The 20,992-nt window shown below is 40.4% G+C and overlaps 1 protein-coding gene across 15 annotated transcripts in view; it reads right to left on the bottom strand.

The window, feature by feature from the left end:
• ptprdb (protein tyrosine phosphatase receptor type Db) overlaps window positions 1–20,992 on the bottom strand; it is a 155,614-nt gene that overhangs the window by 6,678 nt on the left and 127,944 nt on the right. For 8 of the 15 annotated variants that reach the window (XM_058640376.1, XM_058640377.1, XM_058640372.1 and 5 more), the window contains 10 exons: window positions 20,623–20,746; window positions 17,996–18,171; window positions 13,394–13,513; window positions 12,740–12,894; window positions 10,981–11,266; window positions 7,271–7,449; window positions 7,047–7,173; window positions 5,962–6,087; window positions 5,710–5,864; window positions 4,724–4,859 (listed from right to left, as the gene is read on the bottom strand). In XM_058640376.1, the coding sequence (XP_058496359.1) occupies window positions 4,724–4,859; window positions 5,710–5,864; window positions 5,962–6,087; window positions 7,047–7,173; window positions 7,271–7,449; window positions 10,981–11,266; window positions 12,740–12,894; window positions 13,394–13,513; window positions 17,996–18,171; window positions 20,623–20,746 (1,584 nt within the window). Of the gene's footprint in view, window positions 1–4,723; window positions 4,860–5,709; window positions 5,865–5,961; window positions 6,088–7,046; window positions 7,174–7,270; window positions 7,450–10,980; window positions 11,267–12,739; window positions 12,895–13,393; window positions 13,514–15,948; window positions 15,973–17,995; window positions 18,172–20,622; window positions 20,747–20,992 lie in introns of all 15 variants that reach the window. The other 7 variants (XM_058640363.1, XM_058640364.1, XM_058640370.1 and 4 more) reach the window with 1 other exon arrangement.

Here is a 20,992-nt window from a genome sequence, read left to right as displayed (position 1 = left end):
CAAAATGTGACAAAAATGTCATAGTATAGTATGTCTTCCAAAATCACCCAAAAAAGTCATAGTATACTATGTCGTCCAAAATGTGACAAAAATGTCATAGTATAGTATGTCGTCCAAAATCACCCAAAAATGTCATAGTATATAGTATGTTGTCCAAAATGTGACAAAAATGTCATAGTATAGTATGTCGTCCAAAATCACCCAAAAATGTCATAGTATATAGTATGTTGTCCAAAATCACCTAAAAAGGTCATAGTATGTCATCCAAAATCACCCAAAAAGTCATAGTATAGTATGTCGTCAAAAATCACCTAAAAAAGTCACAGTATAGTATGTCGTCCAAAATCACCTAAAAAAGTCACAGTATAGTATGTCGTCCAAAATCACCTAAAAAAGTCACAGTATAGTATGTCATCCAAAATCACCCAAAAAAGTCACAGTATAGTATGTCATCCAAAATCACCTAAAAGTCATAGTATATAGTATGTCGTCCAAAATCACCTAAAAAAGTCACAGTATAGTATGTCGTCCAAAATCACCCAAAAAAGTCACAGTATAGTATGTCATCCAAAATCACCTAAAAAAGTCATAGTATAGTATGTCATCCAAAATCACCCAAAAAAGTCATAGTATAGTATGTCGTCCAAAGTCACCTAAAAAAGTCATAGTATAGTATGTCGTCCAAAATCACCCAAAAAAGTCATAGTATAGTATGTCGTCCAAAATGTGACAAAAATGTCATAGTATAGTATGTCGTCCAAAATCACCCAAAAAAGTCATAGTATAGTATGTCGTCCAAAATCACCTAAAAAAGTCATAGTATAGTATGTTGTCCAAAATGTGACAAAAATGTCATAGTTTAGTATGTCGTCCAAAATGTGACAAAAATGTCATAGTATAGTATGACGTCTAAAATCACCTAAAAAAGTCATAGTATAGTATGTCGTCCAAAATAACCTAAAAAAGTCATAGTATAGTATTTCGTCCAAAATCACTCAAAAAAGTCATAGGTTAGTTTGTTGTCCAAAATCATCTAAAAAAGTCATAGTATAGTATGTCGTCCAAAATTACCTAAAAAAGTCATAGTATAGTATGTCGTCCAAAATGTGACAAAAATGTCATAGTATATAGCATGTTGTCCAAAATGTCATAGTATATAGTATGTCGTCCAAATTCACCCAAAAAAGTCATAGTATAGTATGTCGTCCAAAGTCACCTAAAAAAGTCATAGTATAGTATGTCGTCCAAAATCACCCAAAAAAGTCATAGTATACATTGTCGTCCAAAATGTGACAAAAATGTCATAGTATAGTATGTCGTCCAAAATCACCCAAAAAAGTCATAGTTTAGTATGTCGTCCAAAATGTAACAAAAATGTCATAGTATAGTATGGTGTCCAAAATCACCGAAAAAGGTCATAGTATAGTATGTTGTCCAAAATCACCTAAAAAAATCATAGTATAGTATGTTGCCCAAAATGTGACAAAAATGTCATAGTATAGTAAGACGTCTAAAATCACCAAAAGAAAGTCATAGTATAGTATGTCGTCCAAAATAACCTAAAAAAGTCATAGTATAGTATTTCGTCCAAAATCACTCAAAAAAGTCATAGGTTAGTATGTCGTCCAAAATTACCTAAAAAAGTCATAGTATAGTATGTCGTCCAAAATGTGACAAAAATGTCATAGTATAGTATGTCGTCCAAAATCACCTAAAAAGGTCTTGTATAGTATGTCTTCCAAAATCACCCAAAGAAGTCATAGTATAGTATGTCGTCCAAAATGTGACAAAAATGTCATAGTATAGTATGTCGTCCAAAATCACCCAAAAAAGTCACAGTATAGTATGTCGTCCAAAATCACCAAAAAAGTCATAGTATAGTATGTCATCCAAAATCACCTAAAAAAGTCATAGTATAGTATGTCGTCCAAAATCACCTAAAAAAGTCACAGTATAGTATGTCGTCCAAATTCACCTAAAAAAGTCATAGTATAGTATGTCGTCCAAAATCACCTAAAAAAGTCATAGTATAGTATGTCGTCCAAAATCACCCAAAAAAGTCATAGTATAGTATGTCGTCCAAAATCACCTAAAAAAGTCATAGTATAGTATGTCGTCCAAAATCACGCAAAAAAGTCATAGCATACATTGTCGTCCAAAATGTGACAAAAATGTCATAGTATAGTATGTCGTCCAAAATCACCCAAAAAAGTCACAGTATCGTATGTCGTCCAAAATGTGACAAAAAAGTCATAGTATAGTATGTCGTCCAAAATCACCTAAAAAAGTCATAGTATATTATCTCGTCCAAAATGTCAGTGCAACAGCAAGCCCCAGTGGCCTAATGGATAAGGCACTGGCCTTTTAAACCATAGATCATGGGTTCAGGTCCCAACTGCAGTGCAACAACAACACTCAAAGTAGATTAAGATATCCCAACTGTGTAGTAAGGCATCCAAAATGTCATACTTTAGTATGTCGTCCATAATGTGACAAAAAAGTCATAGTTTAGTATGTCGTCCTAAATCACCCGAAAAAATCATAGTATACTATGTCGTTAAAAATCACTCAAAAAAAGTCATAGTATAGTATGTCGTCCAAAATGACCCAAAAAAGTCATAGTATAATATGTTGTCCAAAATCACCTAAAAAAGTCATAGTATAGTATGTCGTCCAAAATGTGACAAAAAAGTCATATGCCAAAAACAAATGCAACAGCAACACTCAAAGAAGATTAAGATTTTCCAACCGTGTAGTAAGGCATCCAAAATGAGACAAAAAAGTCATAGTTTAGTATGTCGTCCATAATGTGACAAAAATGTCATAGTATAGTATCGTGTCCAAAATCACCCAAAAAGGTCATAGTATAGTATGTCGTCTAAAATCACCAAAAGAAAGTCATAGTATAGTATGTCGTCCAAAATAACCTAAAAAAGTCATAGTATAGTATTTCGTCCAAAATCACTCAAAAAAGTCATAGGTTAGTATGTCGTCCAAAATTACCTAAAAAAGTCATAGTATAGTATGTCGTCCAAAATGTGACAAAAATGTCATAGTATAGTATGTCGTCCAAAATGTGACAAAAATGTCATAGTATAGTATGTCGTCCAAAATCACCCAAAAAGGTCATAGTATAGTATGTCGTCCAAAATCACCTAAAAAGGTCATAGTATAGTATGTCATCCAAAATCACCTAAAAAAGTCATAGTATAGTATGTCGTCCAAAATCACCCAAAAAAGTCACAGTATAGTATGTCGTCCAAAATCACCAAAAAAGTCATAGTATAGTATGTCATCCAAAATCACCTAAAAAAGTCATAGTATAGTATGTCGTCCAAAATCACCTAAAAAAGTCACAGTATAGTATGTCGTCCAAATTCACCTAAAAAAGTCATAGTATAGTATGTCGTCCAAAATCACCTAAAAAAGTCATAGTATAGTATGTCGTCCAAAATCACCCAAAAAAGTCATAGTATAGTATGTCGTCCAAAATCACCTAAAAAAGTCATAGTATAGTATGTCGTCCAAAATCACGCAAAAAAGTCATAGTTTAGTATGTCGTCCAAAATCACCTATAAAAGTCATAGTTTAGTATGTCGTCCAAAATCACCTATAAAAGTCAGTGTATAGTATGTCGTCCAAAATCACCCAAAAGAGTCATAGTAAAGTATGTCGTCCAAAATCACCCAAAAAAGTCATAGTTTAGTATGTTGTCCAAAATCTCCCAAAAAAGTAATCGTAAAGTATGTCGTCTAAAATCACCTAAAAAAGTCATAGTATAGTATGTCGTCTAAAATCACCAAAAAAAGTCATAGTATAGTATGTTGTCCAAAATGAGACAAAAATGTCATGATAGGATTTGAACTCACAACCACAGGCATACAAGTCTTACTCTCACAGCAGAAGCTAACTTTACTGAGTTACATCAAACTTGAATTACAGGGACAAACTGTTTGATCCTTCATCAATTAACTTATTTCACGTGATTCTCTGTCCCTATCTGGAGAACCACCAGCACTGAAGATAGTACAGTGGACAAGGACGTCACCAATAGTATGTCGTCCAAAATGAGACAAAAATGTCATAGTTAGATGGCTAATTTTAATTAAACAATGCATTTTCCCTCGAACATCTTCACATTATCAAATCTGGCCCTCGTTAAAAAAGGTTTGGACACCCCCAGTCTAAAAGCTTCATGTTTTAAAGGTTCAATCCACCCAAAATTGGCAGAAGCAGGCACGCTCGAAATGTCGCCACAGAATTATCTAGTTATTTTATGTCATTGTCTGTAACTCACTGCCAAGCTCTAACCCTAACCTCACTAACACTTGTGTCTAGTTCAGTTGGAAGATACTGCTGCTCTAAAAATAGTTAGGTTTCAGTTGGAGGACAGGTCGGTCTTTTTGTCCACTCTGAAATAAGGTTTGAATCTTCATCCTTGATGAAGCTCCTGAATCAGTTGATGAAGGATAACATGCACAGACAGACACAGAAAGTTGTTTTTCTTCTTCATATATTGAACAGAAAAGCTGGCATGAAAGGTAAAGGTAATTAAATTATTTTCTTTATTATTAATTAATTCAGTGAAGCTGCAGCCCACTTCAGTCAATCTCAGAAGCTTCCCGGTTAGGTTGCTCGGTAACGAGAGATGTGATTCTTCTGCATGTTTTCCAAAGTGTTTTTTAAATGCTACATGTGAAGTAATGACGGTGAGAACTCTTACCTCTGTCTGAACAATAGCAGGTCTCTGTGTGCGGAGCATTTTGACCGTCTGGAAGATGTCCACCACGCCCTCGTACCGCATCCTCTCCAGCACGATGCTCAGGGTGATAAACACACCAGTCCTCCCTACTCCAGCACTGTCGGTGGACAAGAGGAAACAATATTTATAACTATATATATATATATTTATATGTATCTATATATATAGATAGATAGATAGATATATAGATATATATGTGTTAATTGGTGTATATATGGCACAGAGCTAAATTCTTGTCTTCTCTAACCCTTATGCCTAGTTAACCCATCCTGTGGCTTGACAGATCTTCTCTGAATGCTTTTTCAACCCTCCGCAGGACTTTCACACGTATTCTATTGACTTTTTTAAGTGAAGTGGACACTCTATGCTAGTTCAAGCGTAAAAACAGATTGTGTAAGAGAAACATTGACCATGGTCGTCAGGGTGTGCAGTGTAAATGCAGACCAACATGTTTGCTGAGGAGACACAGGCTTGTGTTTGATCGTGGTACACACAGTATCTTTGATGACTACATTTCTCTACTTTTGTAAAGTAAGACTAACACAAATTAGTTTTCCTTACTGCAAAAGACAGCGGGACAAATTGCAAGCAAATAACCCCTTTGATGAGCCAACGTTTTATTTAAAAACTACAATTACAATACAAGTCCAAAGCAAAAGAAAATTGGCAATTACCACCAACATCTCAAGGTTAATTTTTAAATACGATACAGTCAATACTTCTCTTTTGCTGTTAATGGTGTTGTTTGTCTTTTGGTGTTGCTGTAATCGTGTTTTTGTGAAAGTGTAAATAAGCTTTAGCTTCAGCCGACATCAAATTCTGAAGTTCTTTTGTCTTGCAAATTAACTGAAATAAATGAATATCATCGTGTATCATATTCTTTTCTCTCATGAGACACATGGTACGCTGAAATGCGAAGCAGGGCCTGCGTGAAGGATGCGTCTTACCTGCAGTGCACTGAAATTGGCCCATCCTGGCCAAATTGTTCTTTTGTTTTATGGACCTGGCCGATGAAATCAATGAATCCCTCCCCTGACTTTGGCACTCCTTGCTCGGGCCAATCAGTGAACTGGAACTGACGAACCGTTCGTGATTGTCCATCCTAAAAACGGAAATTCTTATTAAAAAGAGACAACAACAGTACAACTGATTCTCTCTGTCTGTCTGTCTCTCTCTCTCGTGAATATTAACACCCTCACCCTGGCATCAGTGACTTTAAACTCTCGGAGGATGTACTGGGGCATGTTGTACTCAGCCATGGGATCCACCACAAAGTACTGGTACCTGGCTGAACGCTCTGCAGGCCAGTACTGATGACATTTCTCCTGCAACGCAAAACAAAACAGAGGCTACAGTTCAGAGCGCTCCATAATTTCTGAGGAAGTCAGTGCGAAAGGATCGATTCCTCGCTACTTTGTCAAGAAAATGTCTCCCTGGTTGGTGAAATTCATTCATTCACTTCAAAGACTTTTTTGTTTTCTTCTCGTGTCGGATGAGATATGGTGTTAGTGAACTATGACTCTCATCAGTATCTCTCCCTTTGTCACTCCTGTTACTGTGTTTGTTGCATTTACATAATAACAAAATCACACACCATTCTCCATGAATGAAATATTTCCATGGAAGATCTTTGCTGACATTGTTTTGTTTCTTTGTCCACAAAATAATCTATCATCCATCAGTGGAAAGAAAGACTGTGATGATTAAGTGTTCCCCTTAATTTAGATGAGGTTCAGACAGTGAGTTACACTCGATTACATGATCAATTCTCCTTAACACATACAGGTATAGTTCGCATATATAATATCACACAATGTATTGGCTATTTTTTTCTAAATATTGTTTTTAGTTAATAAGTAACTATACTTATTTGCAGCATAATCAGCAGCTGTTTTGCATTCATATGTCTGAACTTCATCTACTTTTTAATATGCAATTTTACACTGAATGTTCTCATGGTCCATATAAAAAATAAAGACAGTTTCATAGTCCTTGCAATGATGACTTTTCAATGATGACTTTAGTCTTCCATAGGACTCATAAAAGTGCTTTTTTTTTTTCTTAAATAAAAAACGGTGTGGACCAGAAAAATAACCTAAGATGTGACTATATGAAAATGAAATTAAATATACAACATAGACAAATCTATATACAAACTAGAACCATCAACCAAAAAATAGGGTGTGCCAGTATAATCCTCAAATCACTTTAAAAAAGAAGTAAACAAGAACAGAACAATACACTATGCATAGTGGTGTGTGCGTGTGCGCGTGCACATTCATACCCGTCCCATCTCTCTCAATTTGGTTAACATGACAACGATAGTGGAGTTGTGTTCCCACAGCATCCTCCAGTAATCCTCTGTAGTTTCAGCCAGTGGCCCTTGAGTGGCTATGTAGGCCTTCTGCTGCCTACACACACACACATACACACACACAAATGCATTAATTACTGTATGAGAACCACAACATTCTCTCTAAAGATCAAAATAAGACGTGCTCTCTTGACCTGTAGCCATCGATGAAGCTGGCGTTGATATAGTCAGAGCCCTCTACTCCTCTGATTGGCTGCAGACACACGCGCGTGGTCTCATAGGGCATGATGTTCACCAGCCGGTTCTTGAACTTGTTGCATGGCAGGTTGGCACTCACGAACCGTGATGTGTGAGCCTTGGCACTGGCTAGACGCTGGGAGAAAAAGCAAAAAACAAACAAACAGCATTTAACAAAGTCACTCTGGCTGACACGTGAAGAAACTTTAAGGTATGAGCGTCAGTGGTAATGAGAGTGAGGACAGATTAACGGGAGGAAGGAAAATTAAAGCAAGTTCAGATCAATTTCAGGTCTTCCATTTAAATGTATTCAGCACAAGGATCGATTTTCCTCGCCGGACAACTGTAATTAGAAAATCAGCTTGACTCTGCAAGCCCGAGGATATTAAACCAGACATCTTCAATTGAATAAACAAAGAAGAGCCGACAGAACAAGAGCAGCGGTAGGGAATGGAAGAGGGAAAGAAATAGGACGAAAGAGAGGAGGAAGACGAAAATCAAGAGTCGGGGGTACAGGAAACCACAAGGCCCCACACTGTCTCAACGCACATATGTGAACCGCGGTTGATCCTGCACCAGTGAAAAATAATAATAAAAAAAAAACCCTGGAACACACACATTCATATGGATGAGTGCAGACAGTCAGATGTGAGGACGTACCGTACACTCTCTCTCACACTCGACCATTGGATGACATGGTGTAAAACGAAGGAGAACAACAAAGAGTAGGCCGAGGGAAACCACAGACTCTGGGGAGAAACAATGGGGTTCTCGTGAACTGAGCCACGGCCATCGGTGGCTACCGGAGCGCCGTGGGAGAAACAGCAGTGCCTCATTTTCTTGCAGACAGACCAAACTGGAAAGTCCCACACTCGCTCACGAAAGTTCACCGGTTCATTTGGAAACTCTGAACCCACTTTCCTCTGTAAGTGACAGTAATTCTTAATGCCTTTTGGTTTGAGTTCTCACGCTGCCTTATCAATAAAGCCAGGTAAACTCAGCTTTTCCACACTTTGATGCGTGCCATTATACTCACCATCTGTTAAGCTTGGATAAAATCATGCCCTGTTGGCAGCCTCTTTACACTCACCCAGTAAACTGTGTGTGGAAATGAAACAAAAACAGCGTGTTGAATTACCAAGTGCAGCCAGAACAGCTCTCTCTGCCTCTCCTCTCTCACACATGCTTCAAATTTCTGTCATTTCATTTGAAGAAATTTCATCCATTGTGGTGTTTTATTGATGAAGGTGGAAAGAGCTGCTTCAGATGACGCAGCACAATGACCCCACAGGGGTTCCAGAGAGATGAAATCTGGTGACTGGAACAACACTGGCATATGTTTTACATCAGTTTGAGGCTGAGCAAACAGCTCCATTCATTGTCATTCTGGTGGAGACTGCTACCATTAGGACAGGAATGCCAGAGCATCGAGATTGCTTGGAGTGGCCTTGTGTTTACTTTGCCCTCGGAGCGTCTGAGAAGACATAAACCCTCTCTGAAGGAAATTTTTAGCCTGCTTTCAATATACACAGCTGATTCTCTTTTCTCCCAGCCAGACGAAATAGATAAATACCAGCAGACACAGAATAAAAACAACACGAATAAATGAAACGCTCCTGATTTGACTTCTAATTGACTGCCTCCATGTTTAAAAAAGGCCCACATGACCTAGATTATTTGATTATTCTACATCTGCCCATCAAACTTTCAAAACTACAACATTTTCCTTTCCTACAGCCTTGGATTCAAAAGGCACAATCCCATAATCCTCTTCTAATCCAACCATCCATAATGACTACATAAAACTCTCAACGAGGGACTGAAAACGTCAGAACCCTTAACGTCCCAGGAAAAGCATGTTCAGTGGCTGTCAAGGTCAGGAATTTAAGACTCAAGCACACAGTGTGTGTGTGTGTGTGTGTCCTCGTTCTTCAAACTGTCTTCAGCAGCTACTGAACCGTTCTGGAAGTATTCAAGTTCAAGAATTACATTTAAACCCCAGACTTTTAGGGTCAAAATGAATGATCAAACTTAATTACTTTTCATTCTTTTTATCCATTATCTGGCACTGTTATACATCAAGTCAAAAATGTGACTTGATGCGTTGAAAAATGTACTCAAACTTAACACTATGTTTATGAATATTGAATATTACTTCATGAATATTTTGCTCTTATTCACTTTCTTGCAGGGAGTTAGAGTCGAGGAGGTATGAGATGAGATGACAAATACAAGGCTGGGTTCACACAGGATATGTGTGCGCAAGAGCGTGCCATCACGCGCGTCACTGATCTGCTGCATCTCACTCTGCTGTTCACACCTTTAAAATATCATAAAGATAATACAGCTGTAATTGTAATAATACAATTATTAATAATAAAATAATTGTTTATGTGATATTTTTCATGCTAAAAATAATTATTATTGTTGGCCATGAATATTCAAATGATAAGATAGTCAGTCATCATCTACCGCTTTATCCTCCGCCTTTATCAGCTACATCGGGCGATAGGCGGGGTACACCCTGGACAGTTCGCCAGACCATCGCAGGGCCACACACAGATAGAGACAAACAACCATTCACTCTCACACTCACTCCTATGGTCAATTTAGAGTGTTCAATTTACCTATCCCCACATTGCATGTTTTTGGACTGTGGGAGGAAGCCGGAGAACCCGGAGAGAACCCACGCACACACGGGGAGAACATGCAAACTCCATGCAGAAAGGCCCTTGTTCCAACCGGGGCTCGAACCCGGGTCTTCTCGCTGCAAGGCGAGAGTGCTAACCACTACATCACCGTGTGGCCCATGATAAGATAGTAAAAGACATAATTATTTCTTGATTAAGATGTCAAATTATAGCTATTTACTTGCATTCCTGAACAGCTCAAAATGTGTGTAAAAAAAGGTGAATTCAGTTTGTTATTTTATTATTTGTTAAGCACTGTTCTTTTAAATATGCTAATTACTCCTCTGCATTCAACTACATGCCAGGACTCTTCACTATGAAGTTGCACATCTGTTATTGTTGATCCTGCAAATATTTCATAATAAAGAGAAAAAAAAAGAAAGAATGGATTGAAGGAACTGAAACACTGGATGCTTTTTACTATGAAACAAACACACGACGTGTTTTGGCTCAAAAATAGGCGACAGGTCTACCATCAAAAAGAGCCTCTGAGACGCATGTCTTGCGTGCATAAATAAAAAGCAAGATGTTCCACAACGCTGCTCATGCATCCAGTGTAGCTACAAACGCAGGTTAGCTTAGCTCAGCACAAATTCTGGAAACAGTCAACTACAGTAGCTTTCCTCTGCTCCAACCTAACAAAAGTCACTCACGAGCAGCTCAATAATTAACATGCTATATGTCATTTGGTCTCTGAAGTGACCGTCCACTGTATTGTCTTTATGGGAGTAGGATGGGCCATTAGCTTCACAGAACATCAGTAAGGCACTAAATAACACAGCTCCAACTTCAGGAATGCTATTGTGCGGCTGACCCTGAGGTCTGAGGTCCCATGTGGCGAGTTGGCAAGAGAAAGGTAACTCTCTTTCATGGTCCAGTGAAGTGTCACGTTATTATCATTAATTGGTTTTGTGAACCGTCATAAATCAGCTGAACCTAATGTGTCAACCTTCAGGGACACTGTGAACGGTTCTCACCTTGAACTCCAACTCCATGCCGGTCACATTCTCTCCTGTTTCGATCTGCGTCAGCCTCTGGATGTAGGAGAAGAGGTTGCGAGCGGGGACCTCGGTGTTCCCACAGGTCACAGCCTCCAGCAGCGCGTCATGAATGAAGATGTACTGGTCCTCCGTCTGGACCATGTAGTTTCTCTGGGAGCGCATCAGTGTGACGTGACCGTAGATGTCGACGGCCTTTTCATGCTTGATTCGCTCCGTCATGGCTTCAATTACAATGAAGCAGCCTGTGCGACCCACTCCAGCACTGTGCCAAAACATGGAGAAAAAAACCCAAAAAAAAACAGATGGTGATGTGATTTTCTCATAAAACCTGGGGTATGAAATGTTTTTTCTGTGTTTTCAAATCTGGTCCTGGTGCCTGCTGCAAAAGCTCAAACATACTTTGCCTAAATAAACTAAATTTCATAAAGATGCCAGCCAGCAACATTTCCAGCAAAAGACCTGAAATTGACATCAGCGATGAGTCAGCATCGTGTCTCACAAGCATTAGGCAGATATCCTCTCCTATCGACACACAATCCAGAAATATAATACATTTAGCTGTCCACCCAAACACTTGACATTTCTGCTGTGCTGGTACCTGAATGGTGAAACGTCCTGAATAAGCAAGTTTTTTCTGCAAATGAATAAAAATTTCTTATATGGTTAAATTAATACCAGAGTGTGTCGGTGTGTGTGTGTGTGTGTGTGTGTACACGTGCGTGCACTAACATGTGTGTGGTGTTCAGGTGGAATGCGATTTGGTTCTCTGTTAAGACACATTATGATGGAGTTTTGCCTGGATAATTAAATTTGACTGATAATCCTGTTAGATACTCCATCTGACTGCTACAGGAGATTAGGAAGAGCTGCTCTCCTGCCAACCTTTTCACCCCCTCCTGCCTTCATCTCCCTGCCTCTTCTCTCTCTCTCTCTAAATACCCTTGTGACATCCTCACACCAGCTCCTCCACTTTTTCACACTCTTTTTTTAGACGTCAGACTTCATTTTCTCTCCACCTTGCCTTTTCCTTAATTCATCATTTCCATTCAACGTGTCCCGAATTTGAACTCACCTTGTCTCTCATTCTGCACATACAGTAACTCGCAGTCCTTTGCTCACTCTCGACACTCAATCATTGTCTCAATCCTCCTTTTTTTTCTCCCTTCCCTGTCCTCCACATCTATTCCTCACTAATTCTTCCTCCAAAGAGGTTCTGCTCCAAAGTTCCCCGTGCTACAGTCTTCTCATAGCCTTCACTCCCTGGTAAGAGTAAATAGCGGCTTCATTCCTGCTCTGCTGCACAAAACTGTGCCAAGACTGTAATGACAAGTCTCTAGAATCATAATGCAACAAATGCACAATCTTACCGCCACTCACACAGCGGCTCATTTGAATATAAACTTATGAACCCAGATCAACCAGCTTAAATGGTAAATAATGGACAATTTTGTAGAAAATAGGGTCAGCATGTTTGCTGCTGTTTTAAATCTTTCAGATGATGGAGGTTGTTATGGAAGGAATGCCGCTGTTAAAGCCAGTAAGGATGGTTTGCGGTTTGCTTAATGGCTGGTCAATCTCGTGTCAGTTCTGGACCTCACAATGATTTTTATACAACTGCTCTTGCACTCTTGATTTTCACAAACCCCTGGGCTTTTGGAAACAATGGCGGCAATTATAAACCCCAAATAACAAGCACATGAATCACACATGCACACAAGCACGTATGCATGCGCACCTGCAATGGACAACCATGGGTCCTGCATCTGGAGGATTACAGGCCTTGACCCTGCGCAGGAAGGCCAGGAAGGGTGTGGGGTGTTCAGGCACACCATGATCGGGCCAGGCTGTGAACTGGAAGTGACGAACTTCCCGCTTCTCATTGGAGCCACTCTGGACAAGCAAAAGAAAAAGTAAAACATTTTTTATTTTCTTTCTAAATGTGATAATATGGACATTTTAAGGTTTTCACAAACATCAATAAAACTCTTGTGAATTAATTACACCTTTTCATGGTTTACAATCAATTAGCTGATGGTTTTGCTTAGGATCTGCTGACAATTCAAATAAAGAATATCACCACACTTACATTACAAAACCTGATGGCGAGCACCACTTATATGACTAGTGTATGAATGTACTGTTCATTTGTTGAACCTACAACCTGATCCATTTTGGTGTTTTTTATAAAAAACACAACAACGTGGGTCAATATACTATATAATAATAGTTTTAAATTTAATTTGAATGATCAATAATATACAATAAGGTGTTTTTTTGTCATGTTGTGTCACAAATACTGCACATTGAATCAAGCTCCCAAAGCACAAACTCGTATGCATGAATATTTCAACTTTCGACCTTGTTACCCTTCACTGCATATAGCAAGTACCTTGTAAAGAGCAAAGGTCCTGACAGAGTAGGTAGCCAGCTCCACTGTGTCCAGCAGAGTGACCTGAATGAGGCCATAGGTCTCCGTGCCTCGGGTTGGCCAGTATTGATCACACTTCACCTAGAAGGGAAGAGGGGAGAAGCAGTGAGCTATGCAGTGCACTTTAGACATGACTGCACTGCACATCACTGCACGTGCATGTGTGCAGACGCAAAAAAGGAGAAGGGGAGTGTTGAAGCAACTCAGTGTGAAGGTTTGTAAAATTCATACGGTAATGTTGAGAAAAAAATGTGCATCTACAGTCAAGATAATCCAGTGTTGTGACATTGAGTGTTGTGTGTGTGGTGAAAGAGAGACAGAAGGAGACAATTCTGCTTTCTGGGGCGTGGGATTAAGCAAGTTGTAACAAATACTGTATTGGTGGGCTTTCTCGAGGATCCACCACAGTGCTGAGAAAAGTCTAGGGATACCTAAAACTCACATGCTTGACGCTTCTACATCACGATATATTCCACTTCAGCTATCCCTACACTTCACATCAAATCCCAGCGTCCCCGAGCACCAAAACACCTCAAATTCCCCTGTTTCAAGCAGTCATATTTGTAGTTTTCAGTTCAGCCTCAGAGACCACAGATGTGAGAGGAAAAAAATCCCAAAGGAAAGAGAGGGGGGGGGCCTTGGCAGAATCAGGCCAAACCAAATGTTATGTGCTGATCCCTCCAGTCCTCATCAAAGACAGCAGAGAGCTCAGCTCTGCTCGATCTGCATTCCACTGCTCCAGACTGGGGATTATGCGTTTTGGCCCAGGACGTTCAGGCTGTAATTACAGCTTTTCTACTGTTGTTGTCCCACCAGACCTTGAGACACTGATGAGACAAGAATGGTCATCCATATAAGGCTGTCTAGATTTACTGCCAAAGATTAAAGTGGCAGTATGTGGGTATCTCGTCAGTTTATTTGCTGATCCAGGCAGAAATCTTCACAGTTTGGTGTAAAGTAGTGAAATTATACATGTTGTGGTACAAATCTACTGCCTCTCGGGTCAAACACCAGCTACTGCATTCAAATTTTACCATTGGCCCATTTATACTGTATGCGAAAGACAGAGACACAGACAGATGGAGCCTTTCGTCCATACTTTGCATTCATTTCGCCCGTCATTGTGCACCAAGCAGGTGAGCTTACGATGACGGACGAAACAGAGCAATACCACCAGAAATCATGGGGGCAGTATAGAGTCAATAGTCCAACAGACAGGAAAACAACAAAGAAGCAGCCTACAGTTGCAGTGAAACAACTGCACCACTTGGTGCTCGGCACTCCCCTCTAGAGGAAGTATTGTGTAAACATCCATACCAACGCAAAAGACGCACGGAGGTACAGTATGTAGGGTAGTAATGGACATAATGTTTGGGATGAAAGGACATAAAAAAAACGGACGAAAATGGAGTATAAATGGGCCTTATGTCCACTCTTGTGTCACTGGTGCACTTGTTCATCACCCTCTTGTCCAACCAGACGGGGCTTGTTGTCGCAGACTCCTCCCCCTTTTATAGATGCTACCACCGCTTGTGTGAGCAATTGAGAGGCACTTGTCTCACTGAGCGCCTCACACAGCTGCAACTCAGTGTCAGATTTCATCGCCAGACCACGCCCACCTCTACTACCCCCCCCTACACACACACACTCACTTCGCTCTCAGCCCACGTCTTGGCATTTTTCTAAATGAGTCACTGGGCGGAGTTAGCCTCAGAGGTAGAGGTTTATTTGCCCTTTAAATGGGATCACAGTAAACGTCTGGTGTGAATACTTTATTATCCATTAATATATGATCTAATAGCACAACTGTTGGTCTCATATAGTTTGACTGGTGCTAAATGAGCTGATTCTGGCAGGATTCCCACAGTGGGACCATCTGTGATCATCTGTGTTGCTACAGTGTAAACCCATAACGGCTTAATGTTGAGAAGTGTTAGATTAAATCATTTTCTTCAGCCCACTACTCCCTCAAGCAGGAGATACAGAGGCACGTTTTTTTCTACAATTAACGTCTAATGATATTGAGAACAAATGTTGTAACTGCTTTATGGCTTTTATGAACTAAAACTTCATCATGCTCATGAGATATCAGCTTACTGCTCACAGTAAGGTACTCTGCACTCCCCAAAAAAGCCATACAACCCCTTTATGGTTATATAACCAGGGTATAAAGAATGACACTCTTTTATGGCTACCTATTATACGATTATACGACAGGAAAACAGGAAACGAGAAAAACAGCTGTGGGTGTGACCATGCAAACTGTAGACAATAATGTGCACTCCTTCTGAACTGCTGTGGTTAGAATAAACCAATTTCTAGTTAATCATGAATGCCTCGTGGTGAGATGAACAACAATTCCCACATTCTCACTTTATTCACTGGCTATTTCAGAGAGAGAAGGAGGGAACCAGCAGGAGAAAAGGGCAGTGCATTGAAAAGGTAAGGAGAAAAACCATGAGAGGTGTGCTTGCACTTTAAAAAAGATTAGAAAAAGAGAGAAAGAGAGGTCTTGCCTTAGAGTAGAAATAAGAGGGCATCTGAGGGTCAAAGAGACACAACAGAAACAGTTGGAAAAGTGGAGAAGGAAACAGTTCAAACACAAGGCAGGCACAGGTTAATAGGAGAAGAAGCACAGAAGAAAGGAAAGGATAATTCTTTGAACAGGGACTGGACTTGACAGGACAGGACAGCACCATGATTCATATCTCAAACCACTCTAGTTCATTTTGTTCTTACATGACATTTTAATTATAATAGATTTTTTTTTTTACTGACATATTCTTTTAACAACAGTGAAGTGCCGCCGAGCCAAATGATTTTCTCATCCATTACCGACCCCCAGTTGAGCTGTACGTGTACTTCACTATTCCACTCCATTGTGTTTCACTGTATTCTGATGAACCAGCGCCGTCGTGTGCTATCCTACATTCCCACCGTGTCATCTCTTCACTGCAATCCCATCACTTAACCCATGGCACTTTTCACTTGGTCTCATACAATCTCATACTCAATGTCTATGTGGCTTTTTGGTTTATTCTACACAGGCTATTTTTGTAGAACATGACATGTTCTGCCTCCTCTCCTTTTCCATTCTGTTCTCTTAAAGCCCACCTGGACTCTACTGTCCTTCTAAATCTTAAATAATGAACATCCTTCCCTTCCCTGGTCTGTCTAGTACAGTACATCTCCACTGCTGTCAAATCAACTGCATACCATTTTACCTTTATATAACTGTAATATCTATTTTCTCTACTCAGTTTTAATCTGCTGTAATCTTTTAAATTCCTCCTTGTTGAAAACCAACCAAGACATTGTGTTACATGTGTCAATAGAAAGTATTTTTTTTATTTCTTCAGTTAAAAAAAGGTGGAAGATCTAAAACTTTCTGTCCATACTGAAATCAAATGTAGGTAATGGAATCATTAAAGTCTGGAAAACGTCTGCACCCCACGCGGACTCTCTGGAGGTCTGCGGAAAGTCTGTTTGAGGCCCCTTGTGGACTGGATGAATTATGGGTTTGGACAGCCCTCAGCACTTCCCAGGAACGTGCCCACAAAGTCCGCGAGTCTGCTAGTGCAGCAAAGTCCAGACATTTGGACTCAGCCATAGAGCTGAGTTCATGACCAGGTTATACCGTTTGGTTGTTTAACCAACTCTGCCAACTCTGTCATTTTTCAAATTGTACTGACACAAAATGTGTCTCTTCCATTCTTAGGGAGAAGTTAACAGGTTGTGTTGTCAACTCAGCTAATTTGAAGACTATTTAATTTCATTTTCCAGAACCCTGTAGCAACTTGAACTCTGTTCAGTAAATGGCAGAGAGGCAGAGGACTAAAGTCCTTAGTCTGTGTAGTATTTGAGACGATGCACAGATAAAAAGATAAATGAGTTTAAACCAGTAGACCCTGTCCCACAGTCCTCAACTTCTCCTGTCTTTCTTTATGATAGTTTGACCACTCATTTTCCACCATACATTATCCCAGAATTGTACTATTTTACAAAAGCTGCTTAGTCCACTCGTCATGTAACCCGTAACTCATAGTGGGCTACGTACACATACACGCCACAGCAACGCTATGACAGTGGACAGGCCAGTGATTTGGTGCCAGAGGTGGCTTCTGAATCAGCAATGGAAAGAAAAACCTGGTCCAACTTGGGCTGTGTAGTGTTTGAGCTAAATGCATAGACATGATTTGATTAGCTAGTGCCTGTCGGTATATTTGCATAACGTGATTTGAGTGGCTGCTGTTAGGAAAGATGAAAACTTCTGTAGCATGCAACGCGAAGCAACACTTGACATCACTCCATTCAAAGTGAAAGAAAAGCATTTCAGCATTTCCACCGCATACATTATGAGTCTGCTTCTAACACCTTCTCTACCTCACCCTGTCCTATACCACTAGCACTATCCTATATTTATACCCTAGACCTTTTATTTCAGCCAGTCCCAAACTATACTGCCCCTCCAGTCAATTCTGTTCCATAGTGCCTATTGTTGACGTGCTGCTGCTGCCTCCCCTGTGGTTCATTCCCTGTCTTATTCTATCCTCGCAGTCTTACCCGTGACTTCTCCTCTAGCTTGGTCATCATGATAATGTTGGCTGTGTGCTGCTCCCAGACCATTCTCCAGAAGTCCCCGAAGGTCTCAGGGAGGGAACCCTGAGTGGCGATATAGGCATTCTGACGACGGTAGCCGTCAATATAGTTAGCATTGATGTAGTCGCTGCCTGGAACACCTGCAACACAAGGAGAGAGTGTCGTTTAAGGAGGGTGAAGGGAAAGGATTGTAAGAGAAATGTGCAACATGAGAGGCCACACAGTTGGTGAAGTGGTTAGCACTTTTGCCTTTGCAAGAGGAGCAAGAAGACCCGGGTTTGCGACCCGATCAGAACAAGGGCCTTTCTGCATGGAGTTTGCATGTTCACCCCGTGTGTGTGTGTTTTCTCCGGGTTCTCTGGTTTCCTCCCACAGTTCAAAGACATGCAGATTAGGGGATTAGGTGAAGTGGACACTCTAAATTGACCGTAGGTGTGAGAGTGAATGGTTGTTTCTCGCTACGTGGCCCTGTGATGGACTGGTGATCTGGGAACAGGGTGTCCCCCCGCCTATCGCTCTATGTCAGCTGAGACTGGCACAGCAACCTCATGTGGAGGATAAAGCGGTAGAAGATGGATGGATGTTGTGTGACATGAGGAAATACTGATTAAAAAAAACACCCTGCATGATTATGTTTATCCACTACATCATGTGTATGGCTATGATGGATGGCATTAGGCTTCAATGTCTCTCTTTGTCCATGTGATTTTCTTTTGCAGATGAACATGAACCTTATATTCTGATTCACAGTAAAATAATCTCTATGGATTATTCAAAATCTAAGGCAGGTTTATATCCCAGTAATAAAAAGTGTGGATCATGTGGGGTCTCGGCAGGGAGATTAATGATTTCACAGACCAAGCATCCTTTACTGTTGGATTGTTCAGCCGTCTTGTTTTATAATACATGCTAAGACGATCATGGGACTAATCTGAGTATACTCTGGATGTGTCGCTTTGAATGGCAATATGACTGTAAGGCCATCTCTGTGTAAGACTCGGCTGACACTGCTTGTCCAGGAAGAGATTGTCTGTGTGTGTGTGTGAAATGTGAGGGACCGTCAGTGTGCGTTTGATTTAGGATCAGTCCTGCTCATCTGGGGCCTAATACCATAATCCCAAAAATCACTGAGTCACAGCGCAAACACGCACACATACACCAAACCCCCAAAGTACACACATAGACATACACACAGACGTGTACACGTACATTCAGCCGTGACCTGACTTTCCTGAAGTGGGACAAAAAAAACTGATAATAGTTTACGTTTAAAAAGATGGGAGTCAATGAGCTAAAGAACCCAGGCAGGAGGAAACTCCTGGAACAGATTCTTCTTGAGCATCTTCTATTATGAGAACAAATCAGGGCCATAAAATCATAAAATCCCAAGCCATCATTACACATGCACGCACACTTACTGAAATGACAGAGGAGTGTGGGTTGTTTACACAACTTGTTTTAAATGGGATGGGGACAGATGGTAAGAAGAGCTTTGAACATATGTTTATCAACCTCAGTCTTTAAAAGACAGCTTGGCTGAATGCTTTGATGTGCTACAACTTTATTGCGAGGGACTGCAGCAGAAGCACTGAGCAAATAAAACAAACTCACTCGCACACATATTCGGTCCCTCGGTGGCTACACTGGCCTGGCAGAGAGTGTGTGTTCATAAATGTGTGGAGGAGACTGTGAGCAAAGGGGCATATCTGCGCCTGTGCACATCCTGGGCATGTGTTTTGAATCTATAGTGGTATACGAGAGCGTGTGTGTGTGTGTGTGTGGCCTGGGTTTACTATATTCATGGGGTCGAAAAACTGGGAGCTGGCCAAACCCCCAAAACCCGGTTCTGGGTTTTAGAATAAGGAATATATTAAGGTAAGGCTAGAGTTGTGCATTAATTTGTGACACTTAAGGTTTGGATAAGAGGTAAAAAAAAAAATGCATGATGTCAATGATGGTGCCCATGAATATAGTAAGACTGAATAGGCTCAAGAGTATGTGTCTGTATATAAGTGTTGTCTAAGCTGTTTTCTAAGCGGAGAGAAGGACAGGCTCCAGGACAGGCGGGGGTGGAAGGGCTGCTCACACATGCTCTGCCCAGATAAGGCTCATCTGTTTGGGTCTGGCCTCCTACTGTACGCCTCCCTCTCTGCACACAGAAGCTGCCAGTTTCTTTGCCTCAGGTCTTTCCCAGCCGAGGTGGGTGAGTGCGCTTCAAATCGCACTGAGAAAAAGGACTGAGACCATTTTTTTTTTCTCCCTTTAGACCTTTAAGAAAGATCAAATCTAAGGGCATGGATGCGTCATGCAAACATATTATTGACTGGGCTATAAATAAAGTGTCAGCATAATTGAGCAGAATTTCCATATGAGGAGAGACGTGATCTGTAACGATAATTTTTACCATGGCCATTTTATGTGTATCATGTAGGTAGATATGACACACAAATACAAAAATCAACACAGACGCAGATGCACAATAAACCTACAAAAAGTGACCTAAATGCGCTTTTAAAAATGTTCTTATTTCCGACTTATAGTGCAAGTGTAGCAGGAGCAAAAAGACGCATTAAGACGCTGGCATATCTTACCTTCTATACTGGAGAGTATAACCCTGGAGTGATCATAGGCAATGACGTTAGCATAGCGGTTCTTTGGTTTGTTGACCTCCAAGTTGGAATTCTCCCACGTGAACTGCTGACCAGGGTCGACGGACTGCAAGACACAGAACTCAAGGTCAGAGCAAAGAACAAGGATCGGCAGACGTGAAGAATTACGACAGTGCTCAATGTTTGCGTGCACAAGTCATGTTTTCTTTGTTTTGTTTTTTTTCCCCCACTAATGTTCTTGTGTGTCAGTAGCTTTATGTTCTGAGGAAAAGCCACAGCAGACGTGAGTGAAATATTCATTACAGTAAGGAAATTCCATTTTTGTTTTAAAACACTGAAGACTATTATTATA

The sequence above is a fragment of the Solea solea genome, chromosome 10 (assembly GCF_958295425.1).
Source record: "Solea solea chromosome 10, fSolSol10.1, whole genome shotgun sequence".
Classification (NCBI taxonomy): Eukaryota; Metazoa; Chordata; class Actinopteri; order Pleuronectiformes; family Soleidae; genus Solea; species Solea solea.
Note: the sequence above shows the minus strand (reverse complement) of the source record. Positions and strands in the feature narration are given on the sequence as shown.